The sequence below is a fragment of the Struthio camelus genome, chromosome 7, assembly GCF_040807025.1.
Source record: "Struthio camelus isolate bStrCam1 chromosome 7, bStrCam1.hap1, whole genome shotgun sequence".
Taxonomy (NCBI): domain Eukaryota; kingdom Metazoa; phylum Chordata; class Aves; order Struthioniformes; family Struthionidae; genus Struthio; species Struthio camelus.
The window spans coordinates 5,340,536-5,358,792 of record NC_090948.1 but is presented as its reverse complement, the minus strand read 5'-3'; the positions used below and the strand labels follow the sequence as shown (position 1 = coordinate 5,358,792).

At 37.8% G+C, this 18,257-nt stretch overlaps 1 protein-coding gene across 2 annotated transcripts; it reads left to right on the top strand.

The window, feature by feature from the left end:
- Window positions 1-218: 218 nt before the first annotated feature.
- BUB3 (BUB3 mitotic checkpoint protein) lies at window positions 219-15,196 on the top strand. 2 transcript variants are annotated; one of them, XM_068951499.1, is made up of 9 exons: window positions 219-347; window positions 514-667; window positions 2,883-3,077; window positions 4,268-4,337; window positions 6,496-6,647; window positions 9,669-9,827; window positions 11,328-11,505; window positions 11,880-12,096; window positions 14,055-15,196. In XM_068951499.1, the coding sequence occupies exons 2-9, from the start codon at window positions 659-661 to the stop codon at window positions 14,062-14,064; spliced, it is 990 nt and encodes a 329-aa protein (XP_068807600.1). In that variant the 5' UTR covers window positions 219-347; window positions 514-658; the 3' UTR covers window positions 14,065-15,196. The 2 variants fall into 2 exon arrangements, with proteins under 2 accessions (XP_068807600.1, XP_068807601.1); XM_068951500.1 differs by lacking the exon at window positions 14,055-15,196 and having other exon boundaries at window positions 11,880-12,100.
- The last annotated feature ends 3,061 nt before the right edge of the window (window positions 15,197-18,257 follow it).

The window sequence follows — 18,257 nt, the reverse complement described above, 5'->3', positions numbered from 1 at the left end:
GCCTCTCCATTAACAGCGCTTAATAGTGAGGAACCACGGGAAGGATATAAGCGGGGCGCGGACTACCAGTCCCGGCATGCCCCGCTTCGCCGGGACCGCCCCTTCCGCCGCCACCGCCCCTGCCGTGGCATGCTGGGACTTGTAGTCCTTACCGGCAGGAGCGGGGCAGGCGGGAGGTTGCCGGCGCTTGGCACGCCGGGAGTTGTAGTCGCGAGGGGCACGCCGGGACGCGCCGCGTCGCCCTTTCGAAGCGGCCAATGGGGAGGTGGGGAGGGGCTGACGGGAACGCGCGCGCGAGGGTGGTGGCGGTTGTTGCTAGGCCGGAGGCGCTAAAACCGGGCGGCGAGGTAAGGCCGGCGCGGTGTAACGGGCGGGCCGAGGCCGACCGGACCGGACCGGACCGGACCGGACCGGACCCCGCGGGCGCCCCGGCCGCTGCCTCTGGACCCCGGGGCCCGCCCGCCCGGAGCCGCGGCCTCCCTCGGGCTTCTCACGCTCTCGCCTCCTCCGCAGCTCCCCGCACCCCGCGTTGCCGCTCCGGGCCCGCACTGCTGTTCCTGCCGCCGCCGCCGTCTCGCCGCTGCCGTGACCCGCCGCTGCCGCAGGAGGAAGGCCTTATCTCGGCGCTGTGCCCAGCAGCGAGGGGAAGTCGTGCAGTATGAAGACGGTACTTGCAGCGCCCTCGGCTCGGAGGAAGCTGCCCTCGCGCTGGCGTGGCGTCGCTTTCCGCAAAGGGCTCGGCTTCCTTCACGGAAGTGTTACCGCCTGGTTAAGCGTTTGGGGGTATTGTGTTGAGAAGAGCCGTAGAACCACCGTGGTTCCCCCTTTCTTCGGCTAAAGGGGTTTTCAGGCCGAATAAGATGCGCGTTGTACTTAAAAACCAGCGTCGCGGTTTCATCCGTGTGTTTAGAGCAGCATCGTGGTTTCATTAGTGTGCTTCTTCGCTATGTCTGCTTTATGAAATATCTCGTGTGGTGCTATGAAATTGTATCAGCACTTTGTTATTTTAGATGGGCATGGCAATTACTGCTGTTATTTGGCTTCTCTGTCCTGAAGAAGCTGCTTTTTGGAAAACATGAGGTGCTTGTGGTGTGAAATTACTTAAAACAACAAACAAACCCCTGCTAATACATAGGCTAAATATGTGCTCCGGCACTGGTACAATTTTCCAGGATTAAAAAGCACTGGGGGGGAGGATCCTTTTGGGTCTCTGATGTAAGTTTACTTCCTGGGCCACTGCTTGTTTTTTCCTTTCGGGATGGTTAGTAACTGTTGCACCAGGCGTCTCAAATCTCATGCTTGCTGTTTAAGTTGTCTGTCACAAGTAGACAAGATAATTAGTGTGTCCAGTCTACTTGTTCTGCCTGTTTTTAATTCCTCTACTTTTTGTCATTTATATTCATCTGAAGTAGTATGAAGTACTCACTTAGGTAGATTTCACCATTTAAAGTGTGATAAAGGTGCTGGTGAATACTTTAACAGTATTCATATGATAGTGAATGTGGCAGATTCTCAAGTATGTCTGTCTTTTTGGTCAAGAAGTCTCAAAACTCAGCTGAAAAAAGGGGTTAAGAAGGTAGCTTTTATTCCTTAACCGTAGGAGGTTATTTTTTAATGTAATGTTTAAATAGTAGAAGGTGTTTAAATACTTTTTTTTTTTTGAAGGATGCCTTATAGAACGTTTCCCAAAGTTCTTAGGAAGTTTTTCTCATGTAAAAATGTGTACTACTTATGTTTTATTCAACCTGATTGTTCACTTACTGACAAATGTTGAAATAGAAAACTGTATGCTGAATTCGATCCTTGTCTCTTGATTTGTTGGCAGAGGTCTAATCTAACCTCTGCCATTGTCCATAGAATTTCAGGAGTGATAATGTTCAAGAAAATCTGGGCTAATTTACTTCTTGGCCCTTTTCCCAAAATGGAAACGTGCTTTTAAGGCCGTGGAAAGCGTTTTAAGTGTTTTAGAGATTTTGTTGGTGTATGTAATGAACAGTTTCATCGTTTAGAGCATTTGCAAGATCCGCGCTGTCTTTCTAGATGGTACTTGCCACTCATAGCCTCAGCTCTCCTCCTTTGAATTTTTGTACCTACAACTAGTTCCGTTATGTATGACTGCTGCAGTTATCTTTAGAGTCATTAATCTGTTATTTAATTGTTGATTTCCCCCGTCCTGCACTCTGTATTTATGCTTTTGATCTATATTTCAGAACCCCACAAAGCCTAATCTTGCTTTCTTATCTGACAGTGTTTTGACTCTAAGAAAAAATATTTAAAGCTGTTTTGCTGGTACTACTTTGTAGCACTTATGGTAGCTGAAGCTACCATAAAAGCTTCGGAGGATCAGAAGTTATTTAAAAGAGGATCTAATTGCAATTCTTGAAAGTTTATGAAAGTCCTACCAAATCAGGAACGCTTCCTGTAGGATATTTCAAATCAGGCTCCTTTCTGCCTGTATTTTCTTAAAGTAACTTTTTAATGCTCACGGTAATTTATGAGCATCTACTTTAAAATGTATTTATGCTACATATAGAATATAGCATGTGGGGGAAAGAATACATTTTTAAGTAACAATATTACATGTCCAAGCTTAAATACAGTAATTATTGTCAGAATTCTGTACTATTTAGTTATATTATATTTAAACTTTAAAGCTCACTGTGTCAGGAGGAATTCTTTAAGGATACAGTGGTTAGTACCTTCGATTTTAAACAGTTTGTCAGAAATCTGGGTGTTCTCCACCTTCTATGTGTGAAAGCTAGCAAACTTCTCAAGTTTCCTTTAAATTACCTCTAAGATGTATCAATGATTTGACTATCTTGCTGAGCTAACGTTCTTGCTATCACTCCAAATATGCCTATGCTATATCATCTTTTCTTCAGATGACTGGGTCGAACGAGTTCAAACTAAACCAAACTCCAGATGATGGTATTTCATCAGTAAAGTTTAGTCCAAATACGTCTCAGTTTCTGCTTGTTTCATCCTGGGACACAACTGTCCGGCTCTATGATGTGCCTGCCAACTCCATGAGACTCAAATATCAACATTCAGGAGCTGTCCTTGACTGTGCTTTTTATGTAAGTGCGTTCTGCCTTTGTTAGATTTATAATGCCTAAGGTAAATGAGAGATTGTTTATTCAGTCAAATTAAATGGATAGTTCGTATCTAGATTAAAAAAAAAATAATTCTGTACTTCAGCCAATTACGATTCTGTTTTTTAATGAACCTTTTTCTAGTCCAGAGTCTTTATTTCCTGTGAAGGATGCAGACACGAACATAACTTACTTCTGTGTGTGTTTCTTTTTTCTTTTTCTTTCATTTATGGAAGTACAACAGCCAAAAGCCTGCCAGCAGTGTGACATAACTGCCTACTGCATGTATATTTTAACCTGTGGTAGGCTCAATAATTTGAGTTTGTTGACATGGCTTCTGCAATGGTATGGTAAACTGTTTGCATGTTCCTTACAGAGGATTGCATTGGTAGTGTATTCCCACAGATCTTTTACAGTAAACTTGCCTATAGTAGATTACTTTTTTTTTTTTTTTAAACCTTCTCGTACTGGCTAGTTTAGGAAACAGTGGCTCATTGTTCCAAAAGAACCATTTGCCAAATGCTTGCTTTCTGTATTTTTAATATGCTGGATTTGAAGTATCCTTAGTTTATTGGTAATACTTGTTGTTTTGGTTTTATATAATATATAAAATAGAAAGTTTCAAGCAGGTTTTATTTTTTTTTTTGGCATATCTTCCTGTGACTTGATCTTGTTGCCTTATTGTAAGGATCAATTTAAAATTTTGATCCTAAGTGTGTGGGTCTTTTTTTTTTTTTAAACTAGCTGTTTTGGCATATAGTTGGTTTTGTACTGCAAATCACACTGGTCCTCATATGGTTTCTGGCTTCTAAGTTAGTTTTAAAAGGAAAACACTTCAGTTGGAACTGACTGAGGTTGATGGCCATTTAAAAACAAACATTATGTGTTTTGCTGTTACCAAAATGAAAATGGCTTGATATAGCCTCTAACTTCTTTTTTTTTTTTAGCTTTTTTTTTTTTTAGTTTTAAATTATATAGGTCAGTGCTTCGACACTTTTAAAGCTTCTGTCATCTGCCTTGTTCATCTGCCCAGTTAAGATCTGGGCCAGGCTTAACCCTTATATCTTAATTTCCCTCTGCCCTAAATTATTGAGAGAAAGAAGTCATCCTTTGTTATATGTCCAGGAGATTAAATGTATGTCAGCCAGGGATACTGAATGCATGTTGTTTTATAGGATCCAACCCATGCCTGGAGTGGAGGATTAGATCAGCAATTGAAAATGCACGATCTTAACACGGACCAAGGTAAGCAGGCTGATTTCTGTAAGTAGGCTCTTTGAAATACTTGGACTAAAGATTTATATACTTACATGAAAGCAAAACAGTAAAATGTGTTTCTAGTTCTCCAGATGGGGGATATTTCCTTTTAGCAGTAGTTCAGGTTTTGAATGATAAAACTGTTAATATATGTTGGTTAGTGGTACAAGTATTTCACTTGATCAGTCAGAAACATTGTGAGAAAAGTCACGTTTGCTTTTGTGCATTGCATGATGGTAGTTTGAAAATCAGTGTCATTCTAGCCCTGGAAAATGTCTAGCAGGATGAAGAGGGATCCAGATACACCTCTAGCCTCAGTAAAGGTGTATATGGTTCTCCAAGCTTTTTATTGCTAGGAAGATGAAGTGCAGTGGTGTTAATTTATGCACTGTGTGATTCTTCTGCTCATCCTCTGCCCTCCCAGCGTAAAAATTCTGGTTCACGTAGGACACAATCTTAACAAGAAGTAAGGTGGTCATTTGCTTTTGTGCATATGAAGCTTATAATTACATGGCTTATGACATACAGTAGCATGCTGTTTTTTCCATAGAATACCTACTGCATTCATAGCTTCTAACTGGTGCTCACTCACTTCTCTTTTGAAATTGAAAAAAGTTATTCTTTGGCTTTTATGTGAAACCAATCTTTATGCTTTGGAAACATCATTTATGTTGACAACACATCTATGGGGTGTCCTTGTTTGTAGAAATGGGTGCTGAAATACATAAAGAGTTAAATCTGAAAATATTTAAAAAACAAAACTTCATACAGCAAAGGTAAGATGCTTAGCATGTCTATTTTCAGAAGATCTTGCATTAGAGCTGTACCCAAACATGAAATACCGTGTGTTTATTGATTTTTAGGTTGTCATTATTAGTGCTCAACGCTGCTCTGCAGCCCTCTTTCATCACCAAAGTAGAACTGTCTAGGGCAATGAACAAGGCAGGATTCCTTTTGGTGCAATTAAAGGCTCTGCTACAATACCTTTATTAAAAGGGCCTCATCTGATCTTGTCAGACTTCTAGGAGTTTTATGCAGAGATGAATATTCACTATTTATTTTGCATGCGTATTTCCTTTTTATTTAAAGATGCAAGAGGAAAATTGAAGGGAAGGAAACCATTATATGCCTGTCACACTGATGTTTTAGGTTTCTCAGCATGGTTGGATCTTAAACAAAAAAACCCCACCCCAAACATATGTACCTTTATCTAGCAAAACTACTGGCCCTAATAGGTATCACATAGTGCTATGAAAAGATTTGTCCACTTTCCAAAAAGTTTGGTGAATACTTGTTGTAGGACTTGAGTTGTATTTCTGGTGACAGGCCTGCTCTTCCCTGTCATATAGGGAGAATTAGCTGAGCCCTACTAAGTCTCTCAGCATGTTATTTTCGAAGGTTTATATTTCAACCGTATTTGTAATGGTCTCTTACAGGTATGGCAAAGTGTACATCCTTAGCATAAAAGCTTTTGCATTTTTAAATTTTATAGCCTTCTACTAGCTTTTTCTATAAGAAAGCACTGCTAGAATTAAACATAGACTCCTAGTACCTCATTGCTGCAGATTATGGAGCTAACTTTGGGGAGGGGAGGAGAGGTAGAAGAAAGATGGTACCAGCCTGAGGCATGTGTGGAGTGCCAAAATCACCCAGTGGCCAGAGCTTGACAAAATTGTGTGCAATCATAGCAAAGTAATGTATTAAAGGTCAAATAACTTTACTATAGATGAGTTACTAGAAGTGCTTATATTAACTGTAATTCCTTTCTTTTGTCCTACTGATAATGCATGCAAGCTTAAGTCTCATTCAGCTTCCTGTATTAAGTGTCTGCATCACAGGTAGTGATATCAAGTGGATACTTTACACTTTGCACCTCTGTAGATCTCTGTGGCAGCCTAAATTGTTCATACCCTTTGATAATCTCAGGAGACAAATCTAAATTTTAACATGTCTGATCTTTGAAAATTATACTTTTGAAGACTGAAAAATCTTTAGAGGCAATCCTAGCATATTAATGCATCCATGGGAATGTCAGAAGATGGTGTGTTATTGTGGTAATGTGTGCTTTTTTTTAGTTCTTTGTACAACACATTTTAAATGTTTCTGGAGCCAATAAAGTTACAATAGACTATATTTTCTCATCTAGAAAACCTTGTTGGTGCTCATGATGCTCCTATCAGATGTGTTGAGTATTGCCCGGAAGTGAATGTAATGGTGACTGGAAGCTGGGATCAAACAGTTAAACTGTGGGATCCCAGAACTCCTTGTAATGCAGGAACTTTCTCTCAACCTGAAAAGGTATGTGCTAGATGCTGTATCCCAGGTAATATGTTAAGCAGTACATCCAGTGACTGGTTAAATAATCAGTGTGTACAGCATGCTGTCTTAAACTATGCAACTTAAATACCAAAAGTTACTTCTAACGCTTTTAAGCTGTGAGAATGAATGTTGCAAACTGAAATGTTGAAAATATTCAGTTACTGTAGCAGGATTTTGGATTAAGGTTTTGAGTTTTCATCACTAAGAGAGCATAACTTAATTTTTAGCGCTTGTGGTCTACCAAATCCCTGTATTTTAAAACACTATTGGGTAAGGAAAACATAGCAAATATAGCATTTAAAATTGAGACAGTTATTGATTTCACTGACTTCCTGAAGCTAGGGATAGTGCACGTTGCAATTAAATACTAAGACTTGCAGAAATCAGATTCTGACAATCATAAGGTCTGACTATTTAGAAATATGCACAGAGTTATAGTAGGAGGCCACTTACTCTTCCTAGAATAGTATTTGTTTTTTTGTTTGTATTAAGATTGGACAGAATTACTTGTCTTGCAAGTTACCTGTGGCTGTACTAATGCCTAGTAAATTCAGGCATTCTAATACTCTAATTCTCCTAATGCTCTATGTTAATGACAGACCAAGAAGAAAAAGGCGAAACATACTATCTTAAGTTTTTCTAGTGGTGATGTGGTGTGCTTACAGTGGTATCACTAATAGAATTACAAGAGAATTTCTTTTTCTATCATAGACTCCTAAACAAGGAGTGGATTGCTAGATAATTTTACACATGAATTTTTTTTGCCTGTGCCTTTTTTTTAGATTTCATTTAGTTCTGTTAAAATGTATTGTCAAGTCATAGTTATGAGCCATCGTTATGTTCCGTATTGCATCTAAGTAGCATTACTTTTGTCACAACATAGCTGAATCTACTTCTGGCAAGACCTTTGTTCAGAATAAAGTAATTGCATTATTTCTAGTTTTGATTTATAGTTGTGTGTAGCATGTAAAGAACTGTGATAAACTGCTGACAGAATATCATATACTGGACAGCCACAGTGAATCAAGCTGCTTATTGGTTCAGCAGGGTTCATTATGTCATTTTTTTTAATACTGCTTTTGATAAATGCATACACCTACTCAACTGCATGACAATGGTTTCATCTGATTTATGATTGTGTGTATAGAAAGAGTACTTACTATACAGGTGTGACATCAGTTTGTAAAGAAGGTTCAAGATATTTAATGTTCTTTATGCCTTAATTTTTTTACACATGTATAGAAACAATGTCTGTTAATATTTTTGGATCAATTTTTACATCAACTGGAAAGGGAAAAAAATGGTTCTGTGAAAGTGTATAACTACTTTTGCTCAGTTTTCTTGGCCTTTTAGTATCTAAATGGGGTTTGGCAATTGAAATCATCAGAAATTTTAGGTGACTTATGTGAAGGTTCATGTTTCAGTCTTAAGAGAAACCTCAATATTCACATATTTTCTTTAAAGAAAGAATGTATGCCTAGTGAATGTGTATTAGTTAAAGGAAGCTACATATGTTTATCTACATAAATATATACACGCACACATTAATAGCTTAATGTTTACATTTAAAAACTAATTTTTTGAAAACAGTTTCTCCAGAAACGTTTATAGTAAATCCGCAGAAAAGTTATTTTGTTTAATATCTCAGTGCAGTCTTACCAGAAACAAGTAGCTTTATTGGGCTTTATCAGAGAATTGGAAAGTGAAATCAGTTGCTTCTGTTAAATTGTACAAGCACATGCCAATAGTAAATTGAATCCTTCTGGCAGAATATCACATCTCCTACCCCTTTCATTCTAGTTCTGAGGTATTTACGATATCTGCTGCTTGAATATCAGTTGCATTAGATTGCTTTTGTAAAAGCTTGTTTTTGTTATAGCTTGTTACTCATGTTAACAGCCCAACGACAGCACAAGTATTGGGTAGCTGGATTCCATCTTGTTTGTGTATCAACAACTTGAAATTCAATTAATAGTATTGAGTTTTTGACCCAACTTGATTTATTTTAACATATTCTCAGGTTAACTGCATATCAAATAGTAGATAGAAATGGAACGACTTATATGCTGATTACTTTCATGAGAAATTTGAGAGAGAAAAGTTAGAAACTCTCAGACAATTTTGAGTTGATGTTTCAACCCACAATTTTTTAATGGGTGTCAAGCATATCGCTTCAGTCAACTTCAGCCAGTTTTATTGAAGCATGCCTTGAATTGGATTTTAATGTTTTCTTGGCAATTTATTTCCCTTTATTAGCATGATAACATCAGCTTGAAGTAATAAGGTGTTCTGTTGAGAGAAAAAGTGTTACTGGACAGAAAAAAGTGATGTAGTACTGTAGGACTAAAGTGCATGGTCATGACTTGATGGTGCTGGTTGCAAGCTGTGCACATCAAGTAAAGATGAATTCTAATTTCCATAGCCTTTTTTCCTTTATTACTTTGTATATTTCTTGGCTTGAAATCTCCTATCTATTTAATGCTTAAGATAATTTGAGGAAAGCTTGAATAACATTGATTTTGCTTTTAAATTTTACTACTGTACACATATGGAATTTGGAATGGGATAATACCAGCAAAAGGCAAAAATCTCATGTACGGTATGTTATTTAGATATCACTGTGATCTAGAGACTAATAAAAACATTGAACAAATTTGCTTGAGAATTAAAATTTCACAAGTGCATTTTCATATTTAAATCTCTTTAATTGTAAGTCAGTTATATATAGGATGATACTGCATTAGGCTTCATTTTAAGGTATGTATTAGGGTGCAGAGTTAAGGGTGAGCTTCTGAAATGCTAAGTTGGTGTTTGGTCAGTAACCAACTACACACTACTGCAGTTTATCCCAAGTTTCAGTTACAAATTAAAGTGAAAAAGAAACAAATCTGTAGCTATGGATTGAATTGTATTTTTTTATATATTGCTGATCCTTTATGTACAATGAGCCATGGATATCCAGGCTAATAGGTGTATAATGTTGTAACCTTTTTCTGAAAGGTGTACACGCTGTCTGTGTCTGGAGATAGACTAATTGTGGGGACTGCAGGTCGGAGAGTGCTGGTGTGGGATTTGCGGAACATGGGTTATGTTCAGCAGCGAAGAGAATCGAGCCTGAAGTATCAGACCCGTTGTATCAGAGCGTTTCCAAATAAACAGGTATGGGAGACATGGCAGTAATTCTACTTCTGTAGAATATTCTTTAGGAAAGATGGTGGCCTATTTTCTTAAGCTTTCTGTCTTTTTCCCTCATTAAAAAAATTTGATCTTTATGATGTCATAATTGAACTCTTTTAAAGGAAAAAAAAAAGCTGATTCTCTTGCTTCCAAATTCTCTCATTTGAAAAACAGTGTAGCTTAGGAATGTTTGCCACCCCTACTCACCAGCATCTTTTTCTCACTTATTTTTTCTCAGATTCTTTTTTTTCTCCTTGATAACATTGTTTTAAACTGGTTATTTAATACATCACAATACTGGTGCGTAACCTTTGGAAAAACTACACAAAAGTTGCAGTAGAAGAGGGAAAGACAGACTAGGAGTTGCTCTGTAGCTTTTATGCATAGTAGCCCTACATTCTTCAACAGGGACAGGATAAAAATTATGTGGATGTGGCTTATTTTCCTTCCTTCTTTTATTTTCTTTCTTCAAACCTGACTGTCATGCACTCAAGACTGGATGACCCATAATTTAGATGGAACTGTACAATTTGGGTGATCATACACTATGGTAACTTACTGCAGATACAGTTATTCCATGTATTTCTAGCTCTTTTTGAAGTAAAGCAAGATCAGCTTACTCTGACATAAGCAAGAACTACTGTGGAAGAGTTTCCAGTGTAAGCAGTGAAATTACAGGCACTGGGAGACCTAGTTATTTGTTCTGGAACTGACATGAATGTGTTTTTATTTTTCAGTTCTAGCTGTAGTATAGTAAATGATCTCCCAGATAGTAGTAGTCTCCTACTATCTCCTAGTAGTCTCCTATCTCCCAGGTAGTCTGGATTTTGAAGAACCTTGCTACAGGTGAATACTATACTCCTATTTCCAAAAAGGTCTCTTACAGGTTAAATTCAGAGGTTCTAATACAATAATTTTAAGTTGCTCTCAGTCGGGGCTGTAATTGCCTGGGTAAGTGGGCACCCCTTTATAATCAAGTTTCACTGAAAATACTATTTCAGCCTTGAGTGTTTAGTTGCTAGTATAGTACTCTGAACTAACTGTAATGAAACAGAGTTGTGAAACTAAACAGTCCTATGAGTATCCATAATATTTGAGAAATTTAGGCCTTATGGAATAGGCAGGCAAATACAAGGAGCTTTTAACTCATATGTGCACACACACACATATATACATGTACGTATGTATTTTTTTTCCAAATCAACTTACGTTTGGACCTGCAGGGGTAATTGGAAGTCTCACTGTAAGCTTTAACTCGTGGTGCTGTGAGAATTTCTCAGAAAGCTTTTCCTACATTAGTTTTTCATTAGAAGAAGAGTTTACTGATGATGCCGTGGCTCTGTGGTAACAAATAATCTCCATTTGTACACAATTTAAGATTGTGTACATTTTATTTGAATTTAGAAGGGTGTAAGATTAGTTATGTGGCAATCTTTCTCCTATTCTAAACTCTTAAAGTGCATATCTTCCCTTTTTTTGTAGGGTTATGTTTTAAGTTCTATTGAAGGTCGTGTTGCAGTGGAATATTTGGATCCAAGTCCAGAAATACAGAAGAAGAAATATGCCTTCAAATGTCACCGTTTGAAGGAGAATAACATTGAGCAGATTTATCCAGTTAATGCCATTTCTTTCCATAATGTCCACAACACATTTGCTACAGGTAGAGTAGATACTCGGTTTTTATAACTTACTGGTATCAAAGTGTTTTGAGTACATCAGCTGCTTTTTCATTTAAGTTTCCGTTTTAACAGGTCAGCCTTTACTTGAAATGCTTTTACTTCATAGGTCTTCAAATCATACTTCTTGCTTTGAGCAGGGTTTTGAATTATTTTATGTAGTGAGTTTTTTTTGAACAGATTTTTAGGAAGTACTCATTGTGCTCTCTACTGTGTTATGCAACTCTACAACTTTGTGCTTTGATCGACAAAGTAATTCCAGGTAGTTTTCTCTTACTCTTTTCTTTGCTGTAAGTATTCAATCCTACAGTTATTGCAAAAATAATTTATGAACAGGTTTTGTTAATTCATTTTTCAGGAGGTTCTGATGGATTTGTAAATATTTGGGATCCCTTTAATAAAAAGCGACTGTGTCAGTTCCATCGGTATCCCACAAGCATAGCATCTCTTGCCTTCAGCAATGATGGAACCACCCTTGCAATAGCTTCTTCATACATGTATGAAATGGATGACATTGAGCATCCTGAAGATGGTATCTATATTCGCCAAGTGACAGATGCAGAAACAAAACCTAAGTGAGTATGCTTCACCTGTATTTGAGTCTTTCTGAGCATTCATCCCAAGATTTATTAATTTTCTTAAATTCATGAATAGTATTATTGATGCCAGTAGATAGTGCAGCTTGACAGTAGGGTTGGATTTGATTTTTATCTTGTTTGCCCAAGCTTTCAATATCCGTAGGTTGATAGACGTCTGATGGATAAAATTGTGCCTAGTTGTTTAGTAGAAGAAGAATGTTAAACTGCTATCCCTTTTGAATAGATGCTATTATATGAAGCTGTGGAGTTATTGCTAGCTCACTGCTTGAAAAATTAAGTGAAGAATTCAAAAATAATTTGAGTAGAAGTTACTGTATTTGGGTATTTAAAGATTGGATTAATGAAATCTTACAGCTAGGTGTGTAGTCAGTGTTAGGTCGGAGTGAATTGGGATACTGTTCTAGGAAGGTTTTGTAAAATCGAGTAAAGGGCTTTCTCGGTCCTTGTATTTTGGAGTTTGCGACACACTTTTCTGTCGTTGTTGCTGTCAAAATGGGGCTAACTGATTATTGGAGGTAAAAGTTTTCTGTTAAGCTCTTTGGCCTGAGTGTTGCTTAGAAAAACTAACATTGTAGAGTTGCATTGCTCTTCACTTTGCTAGCATGGGGTTAGTTTAGAATTTCAAACTGTTGTGCTAATTTCTTCTTTTAGTACTCAGACTGTCTGTTAAAGACATTGTCTCCATTGTTTATTACTTCAGTGGATACGTGAGTAGCTGTATATGAGAGTTCTAGAGTCTTAAAACCTCAAGACTTTTTTTTCCCCCCAAAGTGATTTTATATATTGCTTCAGAGCAGACATTTCCCCACTGTGGAGATGCAAGAAGAAAGTAACAAAAGAATAAACATGGCATCTCTCACTTGGAGATGTTTATTTTTAAAAAAGTTTTGATGGGGAAAAATAAATATAACTGTTTCAGTTCTTAGTCCTGTGGCTTTCCTCATTTTAAAAAAAGAGATTTTTTCTCAGTTATTTGTAAAATCAGGTTCTGCTTCCTCTATACAGTTAGGAGGTATTAAAGGTGATACAAGATCAACAACAAGTATTCCTCTAATATTAAGAGCTGTTTTCAGTTACTTTTGTTCTTTGCTAGTTATGGTTGCTAATTCTGTAGATGCTTCGTTCTGCCGTATGAGGAGGTTAATCTACAATTAAACAATATTTCCTCTTGGCCCTCCATTATTTTCTGAAACAGATGGTTCATCATTTCCTGGGCTGTTAAACACAGCAAGGTTAAGGTTAGACTCTTGGGAATCAGCTAGTTTTGAATCTTATTAGGCTGTAGAAGAAAAACTAATAAGAATACTCCTTAATATCATTTTGTGACTGTAAACAATTATTTATTAGCAAACAATTGATCCCAGAAGGGCAAATTGTTTGAGTCAGTAATGAGCTGAGAAAAGACAGAGCATATCTGTGTATTTGGAAAATAATTGTAACGTAATTGCAATGCATTTAGACAGGCATCTTTTTGGACCTGTTTCTATCTTTAAATGAATTTCTGAAAACATTAACAAGGTTTACATGCTTTTCTGACATTTATAAGTTGCTTGTGCCAACCTTAGGGCACTAGTCTCTAGTGACTAAGAATGATATATATTTTAATGTTACAGTAGTGAGTCATCTCTGCTTTATTCTAAAAATAGGTTACTTGGGACAGAAGACTAATAGTTTGTTTCATAGTGATCTCTGCATATTAATTTGAGTCACCTTGCACTTCTGCATGATGCATTCTTAAAGGCATCAAGATGGTGCCATGTTAAATAAAGAATAATTGGCAAGCTCAGGCTTTTAGGCACTGAGTTATGTACCATGTCTTGATACAAGTGAAAGCTATCTTTCTGCACGTTCTTGCATTTATGGAAGGTCAAATATTTTACCTGCTTGTGAATATCATAAACTGCGTTTCAGCAAGTAATTTTTATTTATTTCAGATCTACTTAGACTTCTGGTGATATCTCTTCTCTACAAAAGAGTTGCCCACCTGCTCCCAACAAGACGAAACTAAAACAACAAAAGTGGGAAGAACAGTCTTTGTATTGCTGTTATTTTTAACTAAGAAATATTTGTTTGCATGTTGTATGTTATAATCTGTCATTACTTTTCTGCTTAGAACAGTAGTGAATCAGTGTTTTCTTTAACTGCTGTCTGTAGGTAAACTAGTTCCTTCTTGTAGGCAACTTTGCTTATACAGCTTCATAACAACTTATGACACTTTGTAGTATCCTAATTATGAAAACTTACAGCGTTCTCAGAATTGTTCAATAAATACACATCCTAGGTTTTTGAAAACAAATTTTGTATAACAACCTCTACTTTTTGTGAAACAAATATTAGACCTTTGTGTTGCAAGAATTCTTGAGTTCTAGATACTTCATTATGGGAAATCTCTTAACCTGTCTTCTGTGTGAGGTAAAACGGGAATACTTTCCTCACCTGCGGATGCTGACTATTCAGGTAACGATTTCATGGTGTTGTGAAAATCTACAGTTGCATTAGGAGTGCTAGGTTATCTTGATGACTTGACAGCTACTGAAAAAACACACATACCGTTTCGGGAGGAAAGTGAGAACTCCTTAGCATATAGTACTCTTAGATTAGTCATCTACTACCACTGTATATTTGTATAGAAGTCCAAGATTAATCATGTATGTGAAGAATTGAGGGTGGAGGGAAGCAAATGGAGGGCTTGGGCTACAGCAGGCCGGTCTGTTTGGCGTCTGCAAGTTTGACCTGAAAGTGCAAAGTTTATGTGGTATCACAAATAAAAAGGTAGAGAAGAACAGCGATAAAGAGTGCAAATACTGTTCTGGCCACAAAAGCAATGCAGTATGCTCTTTCTCCATATGTTTTGTTTACCTTATTGCCGCTTGGTCAGAAGTACAATCTGTAATTGGAATTTTATATCAACCACTTGGGGATTTGGAATGTGGGAGGGAGACATGGTTGAACTTAGACAACTTAATTTCTGTTAAGAAAGTAGTATTAGGAAAACATTTCAGCTACTCTGTGTATGTGCCTCTTCAAAACAAGAAGAGAAGATAGGTCTGATCAAGAGAATAAACCTGCAAATCCATCTTCAACTAAAAAGAGTGTTTTCTGTGTTGAATATTCCAGTCTGGCACGTGGAAATCAAAATAAATGCTTTCTGATTAGTAGCACCAATAAAAGCTCCCTCCTCCAACTCTTGTTTGCAGGGCAGACTTTCACATTGTCCTTCTAAAGGAATTTGTCTTTAACTTCCTTAGGCAGTTTATATCAGATGTTTGAAAAGTACTTCAGGAACTTTCTAGTGAACGGTGAGGAGGGACAAAAGGAAACATGACTATTTCTGGGTCTTATCCAAGGTAATTGTTGTGTGGATATCTTGGAAACGGATGATGATTGGATTCATACCTTACTTCAGCCTATTCCATTCTGAAATAACAGTGACCATATAACCCCTGGGGGTACTTTACCTTTAAGAAAACAAACTTGTTCACAGCAGAGATAGTAAGGGATTGTTCGAAGATGGTGATGGAGAGGAAGCTGGGCTCTGCAGTGTTGAGATATTAAATGAGCTGTGTTGAATATTTTGCCATAAGTTAGATCTGTATTACTTGATATTCTTAAAATTGTCTGATTTCAATAGCTTTAAAAGAATGAAAGATCCTACTGAAAATGAATACTGTAGTCACAAGTGGCCCCTAGTCTCTATTCTGATAGGCATACACTTCCCCATTTTCTTCAAATTTTAATAGGCTATTTTGCACTTTTGGTAGAAGACTACATTGCTGAAGATGTTGGACAAAGGTTGTATTTTTGATGTCAGCTTAGGAAGTTGGAATTTTTTTTTTCTTGTGGAGGAATGAGATTATACTTCAGGTTTGGGGCATAAACATGGGGATGAAAGGTTTCTGCTAAAATGACTAGCAAAGAAATGATGTGCAAAATCCCTGGTTTAGGAGATTACAGGTTGAGACAGCAGACTCCCATGTTAAGAGCACTGTCAAGTTGTCTTACTGTTCCAGGCTGCAGTGCATTTGTAAGCAGGTATAAATACTGTATGTATTTGCCAGCAAAACATACAGTATCTACGCTCTCTCTCTCACAGGTAATCGCAGATAGGTAGGACAAAACTGGTTGGATAGTATAGCTGTTCTCTCTGGGGTGTTGGGGTGACTTATGTAGGTGTTTTGGAACAAGCTAGGGTCTGTAGAAAATACAGTGAGACAACCTGGCATAACTAAAAGTGAAATGTTAGCTGGACAGGGCAGCAGTGGTGTCCATGTCTTAGGAATATATGCAGTTGGACAGATGCTGATATTGGGTGCAGACCTGAATGTTGCAGAATGGATGTTGGATGGATGCAGACATTTCTTTTATAGGAGTAATCTTCCTTTTATTAGCGCGCTCTCCCTAAAATACAGGTAAAGACAAAAGTTTGGAAGTCAAAGAAACCACAAAACAAGCCCTTTCTGACCTTTGACAAGCAGCTGATCAGAGGAATTGAGATCTAAAAGAAGTGCCTTAAGTCATTGCTTTCTGCAGCATGTTGAGGGCCATACAGAGAACAGGGAGTCATAGCCGTCGTTCTGATAGAATCATCCATTGCTGCTGACTGCTTGCAGGGAAAAATATCACAGGTTGTCTCTCACAAGAGCCTCATAACGCTATGGTGTTAGAAGCCAAGTGGCATCTGTGCCCTGAACGTTACAAAAGCATGCTGGTAAGCGTGCTTTTTCTGTTGGTCAGTACTTCAGGATGGTCAGTATACGGGTACTATATACAGATCTCTAGCTCTGCCACATCTCAGACATGATATTTTGTCCTGCTACAATTATAATAAAAAACCAAAAAATTTTGTGCTGTAGACACGTGTTTCTTCCGAAGCAAAACCAGTCCCTGCTCTAAGTCCAAATATGTGAATGCAAAGACTCAGGTGATGCCATTGAGAGTGACCTCTGTGAAGCTGCGTAGCTATTGCTAGCTCCATCCTGCTGTGAGTGTCTACTAGTTCTCACTGCCTTGAAAATTAAGGATTTTGGTTGGAGGAACTGTGCAGTCAGTCAGTTAACAGATGCAAGAACTGATTTACTGCTTAAGATAGATGCCCAAAAACCAGGTGTTTCTAGTATTGGGCACTTTTGAAAACGTTAGCCTAAAAGACGTGCCTACCATTGATCAGTCATAGTGATCTGGAGCAGACCCTATTTCTTCTGACTGGCAGACATCTGTTCTGGTGATTGCACCATTAGCTGCTTTTATGTTGTTTGGCATAATCATAGCCACAACGCTAGTAATTTTTTAGTCAATATGCAACTGATATAACTTCTAGTTTCAAAGCAAATGCCACGCTGCTGGAAGACATGACGGGCTTTTTTGTTCAAATAATATTTAAGTGATACTTTATAATACGTTTAGCTGTGTGGAATTTAGAACTGAAAAGTCAAATACAGGACTCACCCAGTTATTCTTATAACTAATATGCTAAAGACATTTACTATGAAATATGACTTATTTCATAAGACTGTGTTGCACTTTTTGACTATATCGTAAATTTTCCTATAGAATGAAAAGATAAGGAGGCATGTAACACATGAGTGTAATACAGGGAGTGTAATGGGTCTTCCGAGTCTCCTGTGATTACCTGCAAAGTGGAAGGGAATAAACTATTCTCCGTGTCCACTGGGGCTGGGACGAGACGTAATGAGCTTGAACTGCAGTGGAGGTTAGTCTAGGCATTAGGACTTCCTAAGTGTAAGGATGGTTAAGCACTGGAATAGGTTGCCAGGAGAAGCTGCAGAATCTCCATCTGTGGAATTTTTCAAGTGCAGACAGCTGCTGGGAATGGTGTAGTTAGGACGGATCCCATCTTAGGGCAAAAGATATAAGCTAGGTAACTTTAGAAAGTCCTTTTTGTCCTTATTTTCTGTGCTTTCAATGTGATGTGTGACATCCGCTTTCCCTAGCACTGGAATATCTGCATATGGGTAGACTTTTTTTTTTCAGTACGTTTCTTAGGCCTTCCTTAGGTTGTTTTGTTCTTCAAATTAGACTGCTATATCCAAAAATCTTACAAACGAATTGTGTAAGTATGTGCATTAAAAAAAAATACATTCACAGTTCTCTTTTTGAAAATAACATATTTGTGTCAG